The sequence below is a fragment of the Paralichthys olivaceus genome, chromosome 13 (assembly GCF_024713975.1).
Source record: "Paralichthys olivaceus isolate ysfri-2021 chromosome 13, ASM2471397v2, whole genome shotgun sequence".
NCBI classification, from domain to species: Eukaryota; Metazoa; Chordata; class Actinopteri; order Pleuronectiformes; family Paralichthyidae; genus Paralichthys; species Paralichthys olivaceus.
In genome coordinates this window covers 6,125,195-6,139,723 of record NC_091105.1, presented here as the reverse complement: position 1 = coordinate 6,139,723, position 14,529 = coordinate 6,125,195, and the positions used below count along the sequence as shown (strand labels likewise).

The 14,529-nt window shown below is 39.4% G+C and overlaps 1 protein-coding gene across 3 annotated transcripts; it reads right to left on the bottom strand.

The window, feature by feature from the left end:
• Positions 1–3,324: 3,324 nt before the first annotated feature.
• sh3d21 (SH3 domain containing 21) lies at positions 3,325–14,148 on the bottom strand. Of its 3 annotated transcripts, none has more exons than XM_069537075.1 (17): positions 13,900–14,148; positions 13,213–13,370; positions 13,078–13,135; positions 12,186–12,295; positions 11,640–11,730; positions 11,497–11,558; positions 11,374–11,413; positions 10,837–10,931; positions 10,362–10,463; positions 9,950–10,001; positions 8,028–8,078; positions 7,817–7,934; positions 6,818–6,986; positions 5,958–6,038; positions 5,659–5,855; positions 4,642–4,705; positions 3,325–4,528 (listed from the first exon to the last, which is right to left on the bottom strand). In XM_069537075.1, exons 1-17 carry the CDS (start codon positions 13,901–13,903, stop codon positions 4,496–4,498), a joined length of 1,485 nt encoding a protein of 494 aa, XP_069393176.1. In that variant the 5' UTR covers positions 13,904–14,148; the 3' UTR covers positions 3,325–4,495. The 3 variants fall into 3 exon arrangements, with proteins under 3 accessions (XP_069393176.1, XP_069393177.1, XP_069393178.1); XM_069537076.1 differs by having other exon boundaries at positions 6,818–6,983; XM_069537077.1 differs by lacking the exon at positions 13,078–13,135 and having other exon boundaries at positions 13,900–14,059.
• Positions 14,149–14,529: the final 381 nt, after the last annotated feature.

Genomic DNA, 14,529 nt, shown 5'->3' with positions numbered 1-14,529 from the left:
AATGTCAGCTCTGTACCGGATGTGACGCATGTGGATTGAGAAAACGCGGGCAGTTGAATCACCGTCTCTCACTCTGTCGCTGCTGCCATCTTCACTTGTGTAGTTTTTTCGAGACAAACTTCAACAGTGTTCGAGCGAAGTTGTTTTCATGGATTTAAAAAATCGTCTTCACGTCGCTCCCCTCGTCGGTGTCGCGGCTCCATTTTGGGCCGTTGATCCTCAAGTGTCCTCAAACGCCCCGTCAAACCGGAAGTCGGATTTTAAACCTGAGCAGCGGGGACCAGGGCAACATGTCACAGTGCGAAATGTTCACCTGTGTAACAGGTAGGACACTTTAACTCTACTTGACGTGCTCCACGATGATTTTAGCCACGCTAGCAGTTGGTTGTTTCACCATTTTGACTCAAAGTCGGATAGGTTATTTTCTATATCAGACTAATATGAACAACAGACCATATGTGGATAATGGATGGACGGCTGATTTTATTGTGCCTACATCACCATTAAACAAATAAATCATTATAATAATAGTAAATAAAAAATGCTAGATAAATCCAATGAGACAGACCATAGAACTAAGTTTGGCAATTTCCCATTATGGTCTCTCAAGATTGATATTGTCAGTACAGAGTGAAAATTCTTAGGTGGCTCCAAAATGTCCTACACACATTCATGGTGATTCAGATGATTCCAAACACCGATTCTCTTTTTAGGGTGAATTTGAAGTAACTCTGGGGATTCCCTGACTCTTTATTTAATGCCACCATCCAGTTAAAAAATTCTGGTGTGAGACCAAATACTTGCCAAACTAATGTCAATCCCATCAGCCTCAGCTGTCATAAGTGCAAATGCAAATGTTTGGAAATACACTAAACTAAGATGGTGACTATAGTAAACACTGCAAAGCATCAGGATCAACATTGGCATTGTGAGCATAGAGTTGCTAGTTTGGCTATAAACTATTGTTAAATTGTGTTGAAAGCTCTCGACCCTGCCGAGTTTTGGCTTGTTGCAGTTTGCTGCCTTATGGTGCTGATATTTGTGTGCTGGCTGAATTAGCTCGTATACCGTGAACACTGTGTGTGCAGGCTCATAATCTCTGTTGATATAATTCTGCTGGCTGCAAATTTCTGAAGTTTCTGTTGATTTGCAGTAGGTACAGGATTTGGGATTGGTATTCAGTGACTAACTTTCTCGATGGGGCTGTTTTTTTCTTTCGGTGATGTTTGGCACATGCAATGATTCTTTAAGTTACACTTGACTTGCATGTTTGAATATTATGTGTGCTGGGCTCCATGGGTCTTTTTATGTGTCTGATTTATGAAGCCTTCTGATGTTGCACAGTGGCTTCACAAATGTAAATGTGACCATGACCACAGCTCATTATTATAATTACTTCCCCTCTAATATTGGCTTCATAGTAGTTATTCTCACATTTTCGTAAGCCACTTTATTTATCTTATATTTTCTATCCATACATGGATGATAATCTGCTGTTACTGTCACTAAATCATAACATTATTATTATTATTATTATTATTATTATTATTAGTGCAGGATTATTTCTTGATTGGAAATGCTTTTTTTAGGGGTGGACATACTGGTAGCTGTCCCACAGATAGATGGTGCTCACTAAACAGTACGTCCCCTTTGTTTGTTGTTTGTTTATTAGAATAGCCCACACATTGCAGAGTCCACATAATTGTTGTTGTCAGGCGTTTCTTATGTGGTTTTGGGGGAGGAGACACCGCTGTTCTGACATTGGTGCATGCTCGCAGGGAGTGACGAGGTCTGGGCTTACATGGCTAACATCAACTCTGTGGTCACATTATACATTTGTTCCACTTGAGTTCACTGACTGGAATATTGTTCGCCTGCCAATAAAGACTTACAGAACATCGATGAATGACCTGCGCTGGACGAATGTTTGTACTGGACAATATCACAAGTCAATCTTCAGTGGTTTTGTGATGTAGAATTTAAAGAAATATGAATTCTTGGCATTTGCTTAAAGCCATACTAAAGGGAAATAGCCTAAATACTCGTCAGAATTTGTCATGTCCACATTCTTTCTGTTGGCCAACCTGGAGCTTGAATCTTTTGTCCATCCTTGTAGGCAACTAGTATAGCATCCTCCTCAAAGTTCACACTGTGCTGGAGGAGCAGACAGGGTTCAAGTTTGCCTTGGGGCCCGTTCTGTTTTTAGACATAGCCCACACTGAAGTCTTCTCTGTTGAGGTCTTGGAAAAGCCTCTCATGTGGTCACTGGCTTCCAGAAATCAGTGGCGCTGATGGTGTAGACTCTTTGAAGTAACGGTATAATTATATTTGTTGAAAACTCTTGTGAACAGCATCTACCTCGAAATCACAAGACCCAAAATATGTTTCACTAGACCCCACCATCAAGTATTTTCAGTAGTCTCCTTTTCATTTTCCACAATGTAATCAAGACACATGTGCTGTAATTAGAAGCAACATACTTTAACCTATGGTAATTATGAGACAATACATCATTAAAATTAACTGAACATTAACATGAAGGAAATCCAGTTAGGGTAAGCTATGAGTCTGAGCCCCACCACAGCGTGGGAAAGATGTCCACAAAGACGAGCATTACAAACTGTAAGGTTGTCATTTGTGGTTCTTTGGTAATTCCAGAAAATACCACTTTATAGATAATAACATCTATAGCTATGTCCATGCTATTTAACCTCCTTTAAATAGATAAATTATTCTTATTTAAGTACAATGGTCAAATGTTACATTTTTTAGAGAAGAACCTGAGGCACAGGATATAATTCTCAAAATACAGATAAAAGTGGTATTCATGATCCCTCTCAGTCAATGGCTCCATATTAGAATGATAGTTTTAATATGTGGAAGATTTATTACCGTTTCCCCTGAGGTCGTGCATATGATTTCTTTGACAGTGGTGAGCTGTTCTTTCTCAGTTCAGCTCCTCCTTCACTATTTCTAATTTTCACTCTGACCTCTGATCTCCAAAGCATTTTTTGAACACTCAATCACAGCAGTTCCTTCCGACTTATCTTACATTTCTCCAGTGTTAACAGTGAACTGTGTTGTCTATGGCCTATAGCACTACGTTTCTTCCAGGTAAGTCACACAAGTGGTTTATTATAATTTAGAACAGTGCCAGTAGTGTAAGCAGCGTCCGTCATCACTGAGATTATTGAAGCATTTTAGGGTCCTTGAGTAGAAGAAATAAAATCTCCACTTGTGTTTGTACGTCTTTATACTGCTAGAACCTTCATTTTTAATATCTGTCAAAAATTCAGAAGTTCTGCCATATAATCAGACCATTGGTTTGTTTCATTCATTTATTTCACCCTGTGTCCAAGAGGGAATGTGCCCTTGATCACCATTATTCAACACCTTTTTTAAAAATAGTATGTTCCCATGGCAGTTTGAAGAGCACCCGGTCCCTGATGAGCTCCAGATGTTGTCCAGATGTCCTCCATAGTGGGCAACTCTACTAGCCTTAGACAGGAGCACACCACCACCACTAACACCATTCGGAGCCAAAACCAAATCTCTGTGCTGCATTCTGAAGACGGTGCGATCCAAAAGTAGTTAAGTTAAATAGCTCTCTCTATGAATGCTCAAAGAATTCCTCTTTTGAATTTTCCCATGTTCACATTAATTGCAATGAGTCACTGTTTTCAGTGAGTCAGTCTTTCTGAGTTACATGAGATGCCTATTCCACTTAACTGCAGAAAAGCAGTGCACCACAAACTTTGTATGAATCCTTCTGTGTTTTAAGATTGTTTGTTAACATCAGTCATGTTCCCCAAACCTAAATGTCAACATGTTTATACTAATGAATTACATCTATTTTGAGTTTTCTAATATGAATTTAATAGCACCAGTTTACTTCCATTAATCCAACATTCACTGAAAAGTTGTAATGCTTCTCTTTATATAGAAGAATTGACATATATTGCCCCCCAGTGGATTTATGCAGCATTACATTCTTATGTGGAAATTCACCTCCATGTTCTACCATAGTAATTCAGCTATAAACATTCAGATAACAACACTCAAAGACTTAAAATTCGTTTTTAGTTCTTTGCAAAAGACATAACAATATTTCCTCCTATTTACAGCTGCATATATTACACATTCTGCTGGGGCATCATGTAAATGGTTAAGTACAGTAAAACCTAGGAATGTGATAGAGGTGACAGTTGTAATATAACAATCTACCAAGCATCACCCACTTTACACCAATGTTTATCATTTCCAACATTCAAATAACTTGAACAGCTCTGTATATCATTTAAACTTTTGGTGGATCAAGTTTTTCTAGTCCAGTCCATAGGATGAAGATCCTATGTCCAATTATACTTTCTAATGAGCCGTTGTTTAGTGGAAGAGCTTGCTTATTCAGTTCCACGTCAGAAAGCTGCTTAAATGTTTGAATTAGCAGTTTGAGAGCCTGTTCAAAACAGTGTCAGACAGCCACCCCATTGTGTAGTTAATGCTTCATCTTCAAACTGTTGACATCCTCCTGTATAGAAAATACATTTTAAACAATTAAAAATTTCAGTCAGGCAAATTGTATTCGGCAATATGTAGCAGGCAGTACAAATGCATGCAAAACTCAAGAAATGCTTCACTTACCTGCAGTGCCAGTTGTTTGCTTCTCTCTTTCTGCAGTTCTTCTTTCACTTCCTGCATGTCTTGCCTGATCAAAAGACGCAGAGTTGAAAAAAGGAGTCTGTAGACACTCATGTCTAAATGGGTCAGCCACACTGTTCACTGCCAGTTAAGTCAAATTAATAAATATCCATACAAAGACTTTTGAAGTAATTTAGTTTTGTAGTTGAAAGAAACAGACAAAGATTGAATCTTAAATACTCTAAATGACCTGCAGTGAAAAATACATTGTTTAATTGTCTGTAAATGAATACACTGTTAAGTGTAATTTATAACTGGCTGACTTACAGTCCACATCTCAGACTCAACAAATTATACACAAACTGCTACCACTCTGAGGAATGCAGTATTGTCTTAAAAACAGCTCGCCAAAATATTTAAAGTCTCTTTGAGAACTGCAAGTGACATCATGAAAAAAGCATCATGTTTCATAATGTGTGTTCTTGAGCTTATGTAAGTTGGCAGTTGTGGTCGTCGGTCTTAAACTACTCTTGAAGTTAGACACAAGTCTAGCTAATTGTGTGTACCGGAATTAAACTGCATGTACCAGAATCAAACTTTGTGTACTGGATATAACATGCAACATGTAACCAATATAACATGCTTTTAATAAAAACAGAAATAAGATTTTTAAAAATACACAACCCTGTATATTCAAGCTACACAAAATTTAAAATCACATTTTGAGAACTCCAAATGGAAGTCGTGTGTCTGTCTACAATAAGAAGTCATGTGTCTACAGTGGCACATATCATGGCTCAAAACCATCCAACTATGGCCTTTGTTTAGTTTCGTATCAAAGCAGTCAAAGAGTAAAGAGATAGCAAAGATGCAACATTGTTGAGTCCAGTTTTTCTGGACGGTTTTGATTGGTCACTTCCTGTGTGTCCACAAACATCATAAATCGAACTGTAATGGTATAAATACTACATTGAGGATCGGGTTTCACATATGCCCCCTCACAGATGAGTATTTACTCACTCATGTCGTGTCTGTAGCAGCTCCAGAGCCATCCTCAGCTCTCTGACCTCAGCCTGCAGGCTTTCCACCGTAGGCTTTTCGTTATGGGTCGCAGTTTTGCCGTCCACAACTACCTTGGGTGGTGCTGGTCGAACAGGAGTCGGTGTCTTGGGTCTTGGCTCAGGCTTTGCAGGTGATGGCAAGAGATTTTCCGTACCCTGCAATCAATATTTGCAAAATGCAGATCAAGGTATTTGAACAATAAAATAAGATAAAAACACATGTAGTGCAGTGCACTCACAAATCAGTCCATCACAAACCTTTTGAAAGCCAGGTAATTTCTCTGGTTGGAACTTTTTTGGCAGTTGTTCTGGTTCTGTCTGATCAATGGCACCCTGAGTCTGTGGAAGAGGATACACCATAACTTAAATGAGATTTCTCCATTCCAAACTATGCCTGTTTAGTTTTATACCAGTTTAAATATCCTTTGGGTAATAAAGTACAAACCATAAAAATATATCTTTATCCCCCAGAATGATAGCCTGGAAATCAGGCCCAAACTTGTTGCCATCATTGTAAAATTGGAATGTTGGCAACTCATGAGAACCTGGGGTGTGTCTTGGGCCTTTTCTCTTGCTCAAACAAATCTCTTGGCCATGTTGTAGTCTGATCTACTGAGAGGGCAAGTTCCGGAATTCTTATCTCTTTCTTTTTTACGATAACCTTGCTTGTGTGGCTGCTGAACTTTAGTGCAATATGGGCGAGTCAAGGAAATGATTATCAGCTAGAACACATTTACCACCTATGACAAAGTTTGGAAAACACATTCTGTTGTACTAGAAATAACCTGACAAAGAAACTTTGCTACATGTGCTAAAATAAAATAAAAACTAAAATTGTATTCTAAAATGTATTCTGGACCTTTTCAAAGAAACCAAACAATGTGCATTTACCCAGCAAACTTTGCACAAGATGAAGCAGAGAGAAGCCTCCTTATTGCATTGATAATCACGTCACAAAAGTCACCTACAGAAGTGTTGGTTAGCACTGCGTAGGTGATTTAGCAAGTTGTGTTCCCTCAGTCAAGCATAAAATGTGCAACAGTTTGTTTGCACGTTAGCAGAAGTCAACATGTATACATATATGAAAACATCAATAAACGATGTCAAACTGGGCATACTTGTGTCGTGGTGACCTGGCCTGTCGGGGGTCTCCTCTGAGGGGGTTTGGCTCTGTTTGCTGTTGGGTGGCTCAGCTTATCGGTCTGCACATCCACTCCTTCAAACTGGTTGGTGTCTTTCTCCTCTGCTGGTTTTGGTGAAAGAGGAGCCACATCGCCATTGGTTCTACTTAAAGAAGAGTACAATTTTCTGAGACATACATACCAACCTTTGAGGGAAAATCTGACATTTTCTACTGCTGTACACAGACATTGGTTCACATTTTCAAGTCAGAGTAAAAACTTTAAGGTGCAAAACATGGCAGCTGGAGTATTGAGGTCTCTCTGTATGCCTTAATTTGTCCTGACATATGTTTCACATTGACAGCACATATGAAATGATGGCTGCTCCCCACACATGCAACTCAATGTAACCTTTACATGCTGTTTTTTAACTGTGTTGTTATGCTTGTAAATAATTAGCCCGGAAGAGTGAGTTTATATAACATTTAGAAGGATTTTTAGAAAAACAGGAAACATTATCTCTCCTTAACATATTTGCTTGGAAACAATTTACAGAACAGGTTGTTCTTCATTAGCAGCCCCCTCATGACAGGGCCGTTTTATTTTCTCAGTTGTGTGTGTTTGTGTGTGTGTTTTGCTCAGGAAACAGGAAATAGGCTGCTCTCGTCTGTTTAGGCCCCAATCTGACTCATCCTAGACTTTCCACTGAGCCGCTAAAGGTCGGGCATCCTGGCATTCTTCTTTAAGTAGACCATGGCAACTGGTGGCGGCAACCAAAACCTTGAACATCTAAAGGCTCCACTAGCCGGTGCCAGACCAAAGAGGAGAAAGTGTTCCTGACATTTTCCAAAGGCTTTTAGCTTTGGAAAGGTTGCAGATGAATCACTATTCATGTCACTGAACTGGAGCGGGACGTAATTACCCAGGAAGTTTTAGGTGGTTATGAGTGGAGATTAATAGTGCAGGACAACATCGGAATAGTTTGGCAGCACTCACTTGGGTAAAACCTTGACAGGTTTGTCTTTGACTGGAGGTGGACTGGGCCTGTTGATGGATGGCAACTTGACTTTGGTCGGAGGATTGCTTCTCAGGTCCTTGGTCTCTGGTTTATCATCTGTGAAGCAACGTCATCAAATGATTCCACAACATGTTTTTTAAATGGAAGATGTCCCAGTAATTTTTTAATGGAAGTCATTGGCGTTTATACCGTTTGTCTTTGCTGGACCAACTTTCTCCATCGCTGATGCCTCTGCCTTCACTAGAAAAAAACAGCAGTGAATTAACTCAAAGCACAAATAGTTGCATTTAGTATTCACCTCACACACAGTGGAGCAGTGACTTGGATTTCGTCAGACAGATATTGTCACTTTGAGTCCATCAGCCATTTGGAAAACGTTTCCTTAAGCAGGCACTTCCATGGTCCCCTCAGTCTGCCGGACATTTCCCTGCTGCCCTTGCTTGTCATCAGTTTGAATACAGAGCAGGTTGTTTCTATTAAGAACATGCATGCTCAGCAAATTTGTCTTCTATAATTAAAGTTAGCTGTCACATCTCATGGAGGTGTGGCTTCTCCTGTGATGAGTGGACGTGGGGACCCCCTCTATCCATTTTGCTTACGTTGACATCACCAGTCCTTTAACTGTATTATAGTTTTCATTTATGTTATTTGCTAATGGTCTTTTAATTAAATTGTAATCTAGTTTAAGAGCATTTGCAAGGGGAAGCCAAGATCACTGCAGCAGAGTAGGTCAGCTGTATCCAGTACATCTGTAGTAACAGTTTCCTGAAGGGCTCAACAAATTCACCAGGGACTGACGCTCACAATAACACAGCTCATGAGACAGTTTGCTTTGGAGACTGAGAGAACAGATGCTTAAATTATGAAGCCTGAACTGAGCAGTAAACTGAGCAGTGAACTGAGAGATCCCTATTTGCCATGTAGGTCAAGTACTTGATAACAGATAAGGTGCAGGAATGTTCTTACAGTCCTGTTAAACAAATGCAAATCTAAGAAGTGAAACTGCTCGAAGAAAAAGAGTCATAGGACTCGGGGAGCAATAAAGAACAAAATGAAAACATGAGACGCCTACCTTGACTGTTCAAAGCATTGTGTAACATTCCCTCTCAACAAACAGTCCACACAGCACTAGCAGCTCAAGTGCTGCTTCTTGTGTTGGTTGTGAAAATCTCTGCGACAGAGCTTCCCCCCCACCACCCCCTCCACCCCCCCCTTGTTTCCTCCAAGACTCTTTAACGGTGCCACATGACCAGACTAACCATCCCCCTGTTTCACTATAGTCTGAGACTTCCTGTGAGAATTGTAGTGAGTGACACTGTGTGGAAAAAAAAAAAATGCTGTAAGGAGCGGTGGCAATGCAGTTATTTCAGGTGGCAGCTCTGGTTGGGCCATAGCACTTTGTGGAGCAGGGTTTTTTTTTTTTTTTTGCCTGTTTAACCACAAATGTTTTCATGAGTTTGCATTTTCAGCCAAGACTTGGATATTGAAAGAGACATTTTTGTTGTTGCTTTTTGGTACCAAAAATTGCTTAATTTGCACTTTGCACAACTGACAACACACCTCAGCCAAAGCTTGAACTGTAACCCACATCCTGCTTTGTGCAGACTGCAAGTTTAATCTCCACATCTTCTTGTTTTATAAGCTGTTCATGTGCAGTCAGTCTTTTTTTTATGTTACTGAACTAATAATTATATTTATTTAAAGTTGATAATAAATGTATGAAATTAGTTTTGTGGATCCTGGTGAAAACTTTTGTTTTCAAATTGTGTGTTGATTCATAAGCACACAAGAAATTTTAAAAATGAAAGAATAATTAACCGATGTAGTGGATTAATATGTAATAGCATACTGTAAGTGCTTGAAGTTGCTTCAGTAACAGCTGTCACATTGATCAGGGGACTGCTTTTATACCGCGTGCCAAAAGGTGCTTAACCAGTTATGCTGCCAATTTCTCCATCTACTTAACAACAGGCCATCACTGTCAGATCATTGGCAGGCAAAACATCACCACAGCCAGAAATCATGAGTCAGAAGAGAACATCTAAAACATGAGGCCTCACCCACCATATGTTCCTGTGCTGCTGGGTTTGATCAAAAACACGTCCTCTTACCTGCAAGTTTCTTGCTAATGTTACGTGCAGGCAGTTGGCTTGTGGTCCCAGTCTAGAGGAGGAGAAATGGAAAAGACTCAACAGGCTTGCAAGTATGCACCCTTGTGCATTAAAGGCATCTCTATTCTGTGCCCTCTTTCCACTGTGGGAAGTTTCAGTGAGTAATTCCAAAACAGTGGACGTTTTAGAGAAGACTGAGTCACTGTGAACTGACTGCAGAGTAACACAAGTAGCTGAAGTCAGCTGTCTGTCAGCTGAAGATAAGCACACATTAGCTTCTTTGCAGTTCTAGGACCTTTCAAAAATAATTAAAGACAAGTGTAGCTAATATTATATTATATATAGCAACACACAGTCTGACACCTCTGAACACATTGAAGGTCCAATTTAAAATAGTGCCTGATCCACTCACTTGCAGACTGTCCATTGGTGGTATCTCCATGACAAAGTTATCAGGAAAGAGGCCATGGCGTCCGTTTATCTCTCCCTCCCACCAGCCTTCATCTTCTGTTTCCTTCAGATGGAGATTAAAGAGTCACATTACAAACTCAAACATACCACCGTCCTTTGGGATGTGAAATGGCTGCACAAGAGGTTAGCAAACGGTCAAGCGAAACATGGATGCCTTGTTATCAATTTGTCGAGGAAGCCATCTCAGAGATAAAAGTCAGGACACTGCCAGATTTGTGTCACTTTAACTTGTCTTGTGTACATGATTTCTCTGAAAACGACACAACTGGTTTTGCAGGATTGAAAATTGTATGACACACCTGCAGCTGCTTTTGTAAGAAATGAAGTCGCACCTGGAGGAGTCTGATGCTGTCAACAGCATGACATCATGAGAAAAACATGACATGTTGGAAAATATCAACCAAATGTGCTCGAACCTTCCTTAGTAGCACAACAATGTCTCCCTTTTTCAGATCCAACTCGTCCCCTGCCTTGGCCTTGTAGTCAAACATGACTTGGCAGCACTCAACCACTGAGGAGACACAGTAGAAGAGATAACATGAACCATAACAACCTTATGAACCGTAGCATTGTTTTGTGTGATGGGAAAAGAAGACTTCACCAATGATGACTAATCTTATCAGCCTTGTATGCAACTGTCACATGACTAACAAATAGTCGAAAGTTGGAAGTTGGTTATGATGAACTGGAGATAAAGGTTTTAAACCCCTGATCGTTGATGGATACTCAAATCTTCTCTTCAGTGATTAATCAAGACTGGTAACTTGTACTTGAAGTATTTACTCCACCCATTACCATTCAGGTAAAAGTGTGGAAAATACCATGAGTAACATGTCGACAAGAAATAAATAAACCTGTTTGGTTGCCTCTGTTTGGGTTAGTTTAGTTCATAACTCCTCTATAAGACTATTTGTATTTGAGTAATTTTCACTTAAGAATAAATTTACATTTACCTTTTTTGCCTTTCTTCCTCAGACTTGCTTTTTGAGTTATCTTCATGGGGAGAAAAACATAATTAACACAATTAAGTAAAAGGGAGATGTGTCTTTCTAGAAAGTTATTTCCGCGGTACATACCTCCTTAGTGAACACTGCATCTGTGAGTTTGGGTCTTGACTTGCCCTCATTGTGCTTGCTGTCTGCAAAAGGAGTAGAGATAATGAAGAATTCAGCAGTTTCTTTAATCTTTACATTTAATTGGAAAAAATGGCTTTACCAACCTTTGGGGGAAACAAAGATTTCTTTGACAAAATTTGAAGGAAATGCTCCCACTTTGCCATTTTTTACCCCCATCCACCATCCATCTTCAATCTGTCAGAGAGATAGCGCATCGAAAATTAATACAGAGCACATAGAAAGTTAATACATGAGAGAAATTTTTAAAGACAAAATAAGCATTGTATGTTACACAAAACACTGTCATCCTATATACATTCCAGAGATAACATCCATTTGTTAGATCTCTGATTACTTGAACAAGTAAACCTACAGTTTGTTGGAGAAAAGTTTGTGAGCCTGGTGGATAAATACAAAGAAAGTGTTGTACCCAAAACTATTTGCTCAGGGAAGCTTGGCTGTGAAAACACCAACACCCCCAATTTACATATAATAGTCAGGTTTTGGCCATTGAGCAGCTTCAGGAAAATTCCTTTGCTTCGGGCAAATCTACCGTCTGCAGCTACGACTCGTTAGCAGAACTAGCTGAGTCACTGTTTCGGTTACATGAGTTCAAAAATGAAAGTTTGAGCAGCAATTAGCGACTATACCTCTTTTAGGATCTCAATAGTCTCGCCAACAACCAGCTCCAGCTCATCTTCATTCACGGCGCTGTAGGCAAACACCGCCTCACATTTCCTTGTCTGTTTCATCCTCTTTGCTGAAAATACAAAGATACACCAGCCCCATCAATAGACACAAGAAAAGTTCATAATCTTCTGGTAATGCTGATGGAGAAAATAGAGCTTAGTCAAGTCTCAGCAGGATAGAAATCAAAGCACTTAGTGTTTATTGACATTTCTATCATGTCTAATCCATCAAAGGCCCTGTGTTTGTCCTGATACACTCTATTTTATTGTTAGACTTTGTGTGGTGAGGATGTGGTAAACACATATTTGCAGTCAGCTTGCTTGTTATAGTATTGTTGTGCATGAACCACACTGACCCCAATGTTAAAACGCTAAGTGTGATACAGAAAAGCCACAACCTGTTATAAATACATTTGTCAGATATTTAAATTTACTATTACTATTTATGATTCAACTACAAAATATCAAGCCTCGATTACTTTTACTTGTCGTAAGAGTTAAATAACATCTTAAAATTCTAAATACATCTGGCAGATATATAGGTGTCAGACATTTTTACTCCCCAATATCAGTATTGGCATTGGCTTCAAAAAATCAATATTACTCGGGCTCGAATGGATACATCTCCCAATAAAATCATACAGAGGATCACTCCATTGTGGGTTAATATTATTTGTTTTTTGATAAAGATTTTATATTTTGAAGTAAGGGCTCTTATTGTTTGTAAAAAAAGATATCAGCTGATAAAACCTTCCCATTTTCTGGTCAAAGTGTGAACATCTGCTTTCTGCTTTATAAGCTAATAACAGTGAAGAAAATAAAGAGTGCTGAGCATTAAGACTTAGCATTGTACTTTGTCTAAGGCTTCGTGGTTCCCTCTTGCTGTCACCTATCAAATAGACTGGCACCTCCTGTAATGAAAAATCAAAAAGAGGCACATTGTAACAACAGACAAACAGTACAGTTACCTTACAATGTGTTAACGCACCTTGACAAAGTTAGCAGGGAAGATGCCCCGCTTTCCACGCAGCTCCCCCTCCAGCCATCCCTCCTCACTGGCCTTGGTGACATTCTTGACCACATCCCCTGCCCTCATTGTGATCTCGTCTGCCATGGTGCCTTCGAAGTCGATCAGCACCAGCACCTCTACATGCAGTGGAGCCGTAAATGGGGCAGAAAATTAGATTCATTGCACAAATGCTGGCAACTTGTGTCCCAAGTTGATGTGGCCTGACATTTCCAAAGCACTTGAAGCTAGCCAAGGGATACAGGCTTTGAGTGAATGTGGATTATTGCAGATAAAACATAAATGTTTGTTTTGTGGGTAATCATTCTTTCTATATACATCTTACATTCCATTATTCTTCTGCAGCATTAGTGAACTTTCATATCTCTGGATGCATATAATATAAGCTTATAGTAATTTAAATTTCTCAGCAAACACAAATGCATACAGTCAATCTATGTCAAGCTGCTTGTCAGTGGTATTCTTACAACACCACTTCTTTATTCTTATTTGTATGTCAAATTAAAAGAATCTAATCAAGTCAATAGCATGTGAAGAACACGCAGAACTTCAATGTTTTACCATCAATCCTCTAATTCCAGTAAACTGTGAAGCTAAGTCAAACACTTATCCATGTGCATAAGAGAAAAAGTGAAAATGCAGACTCACCCATGGTATATTTCTTTTGTTCCTCCTCTTATCTGAATATTTAATTCCTTCACAAAGCAGCTATAAATTCTTTAAGTCGAAGGAGAACTGAAAGAGTTTGGTTGGGTTGTCTCACACCGAGAGATACGACAGCCAAGGCCCTTCTTCCTACTTGTCAAACATTAACATTGAGCAACTTTTCCTGAGGCTAGTCATGGCAAGTCAACAAGGAGGAGGAAGGGTCACACAGCAGAGAGAGAGAAAGAGAGAGAGAGACACAGAGAGAGACAGACAGAGAGAGAGGGAGGGAGACAGAAAGAAAGAGAAACAGGTAAGACAGGTTTGTAAGTGGGACTTAAGAAGGAGCATGAATGTAGTTCCTCTGCAGTAGCAAAACAATAAAAGAATACAAACGCCAGCATTCACAAGCAGAACAATAACACTTGAATCCAGGTCTTTTGTACTCTTTCATTTACTCTTCTCACTCTAGCATGAAAAAGCTACAGATTTCACTTACTTTGCTCCTTTTCTTTGGTATGTATTTATTCATTTATTAGTTTCCATTAACATCTACATAGAGGCTGTGGTTGTAACAGCTAACACTCTTTCTTTACCAAAGTGTTGGTCATCAGATATGGAGATCGACTGTGC

Coding starts and splice junctions, on each gene's coding strand:
- sh3d21 (XM_069537075.1), bottom strand. Junction 10,932..11,373: donor GAGGAAGAAAGGCAAAAAAG/GTAAATGTAAAT, acceptor GTGTCTCCTCAG/TGGTTGAGTGCTGCCAAGTC. Junction 8,079..9,949: donor CATTAGCAAGAAACTTGCAG/GTAAGAGGACGT, acceptor GTTTTTTTCTAG/TGAAGGCAGAGGCATCAGCG.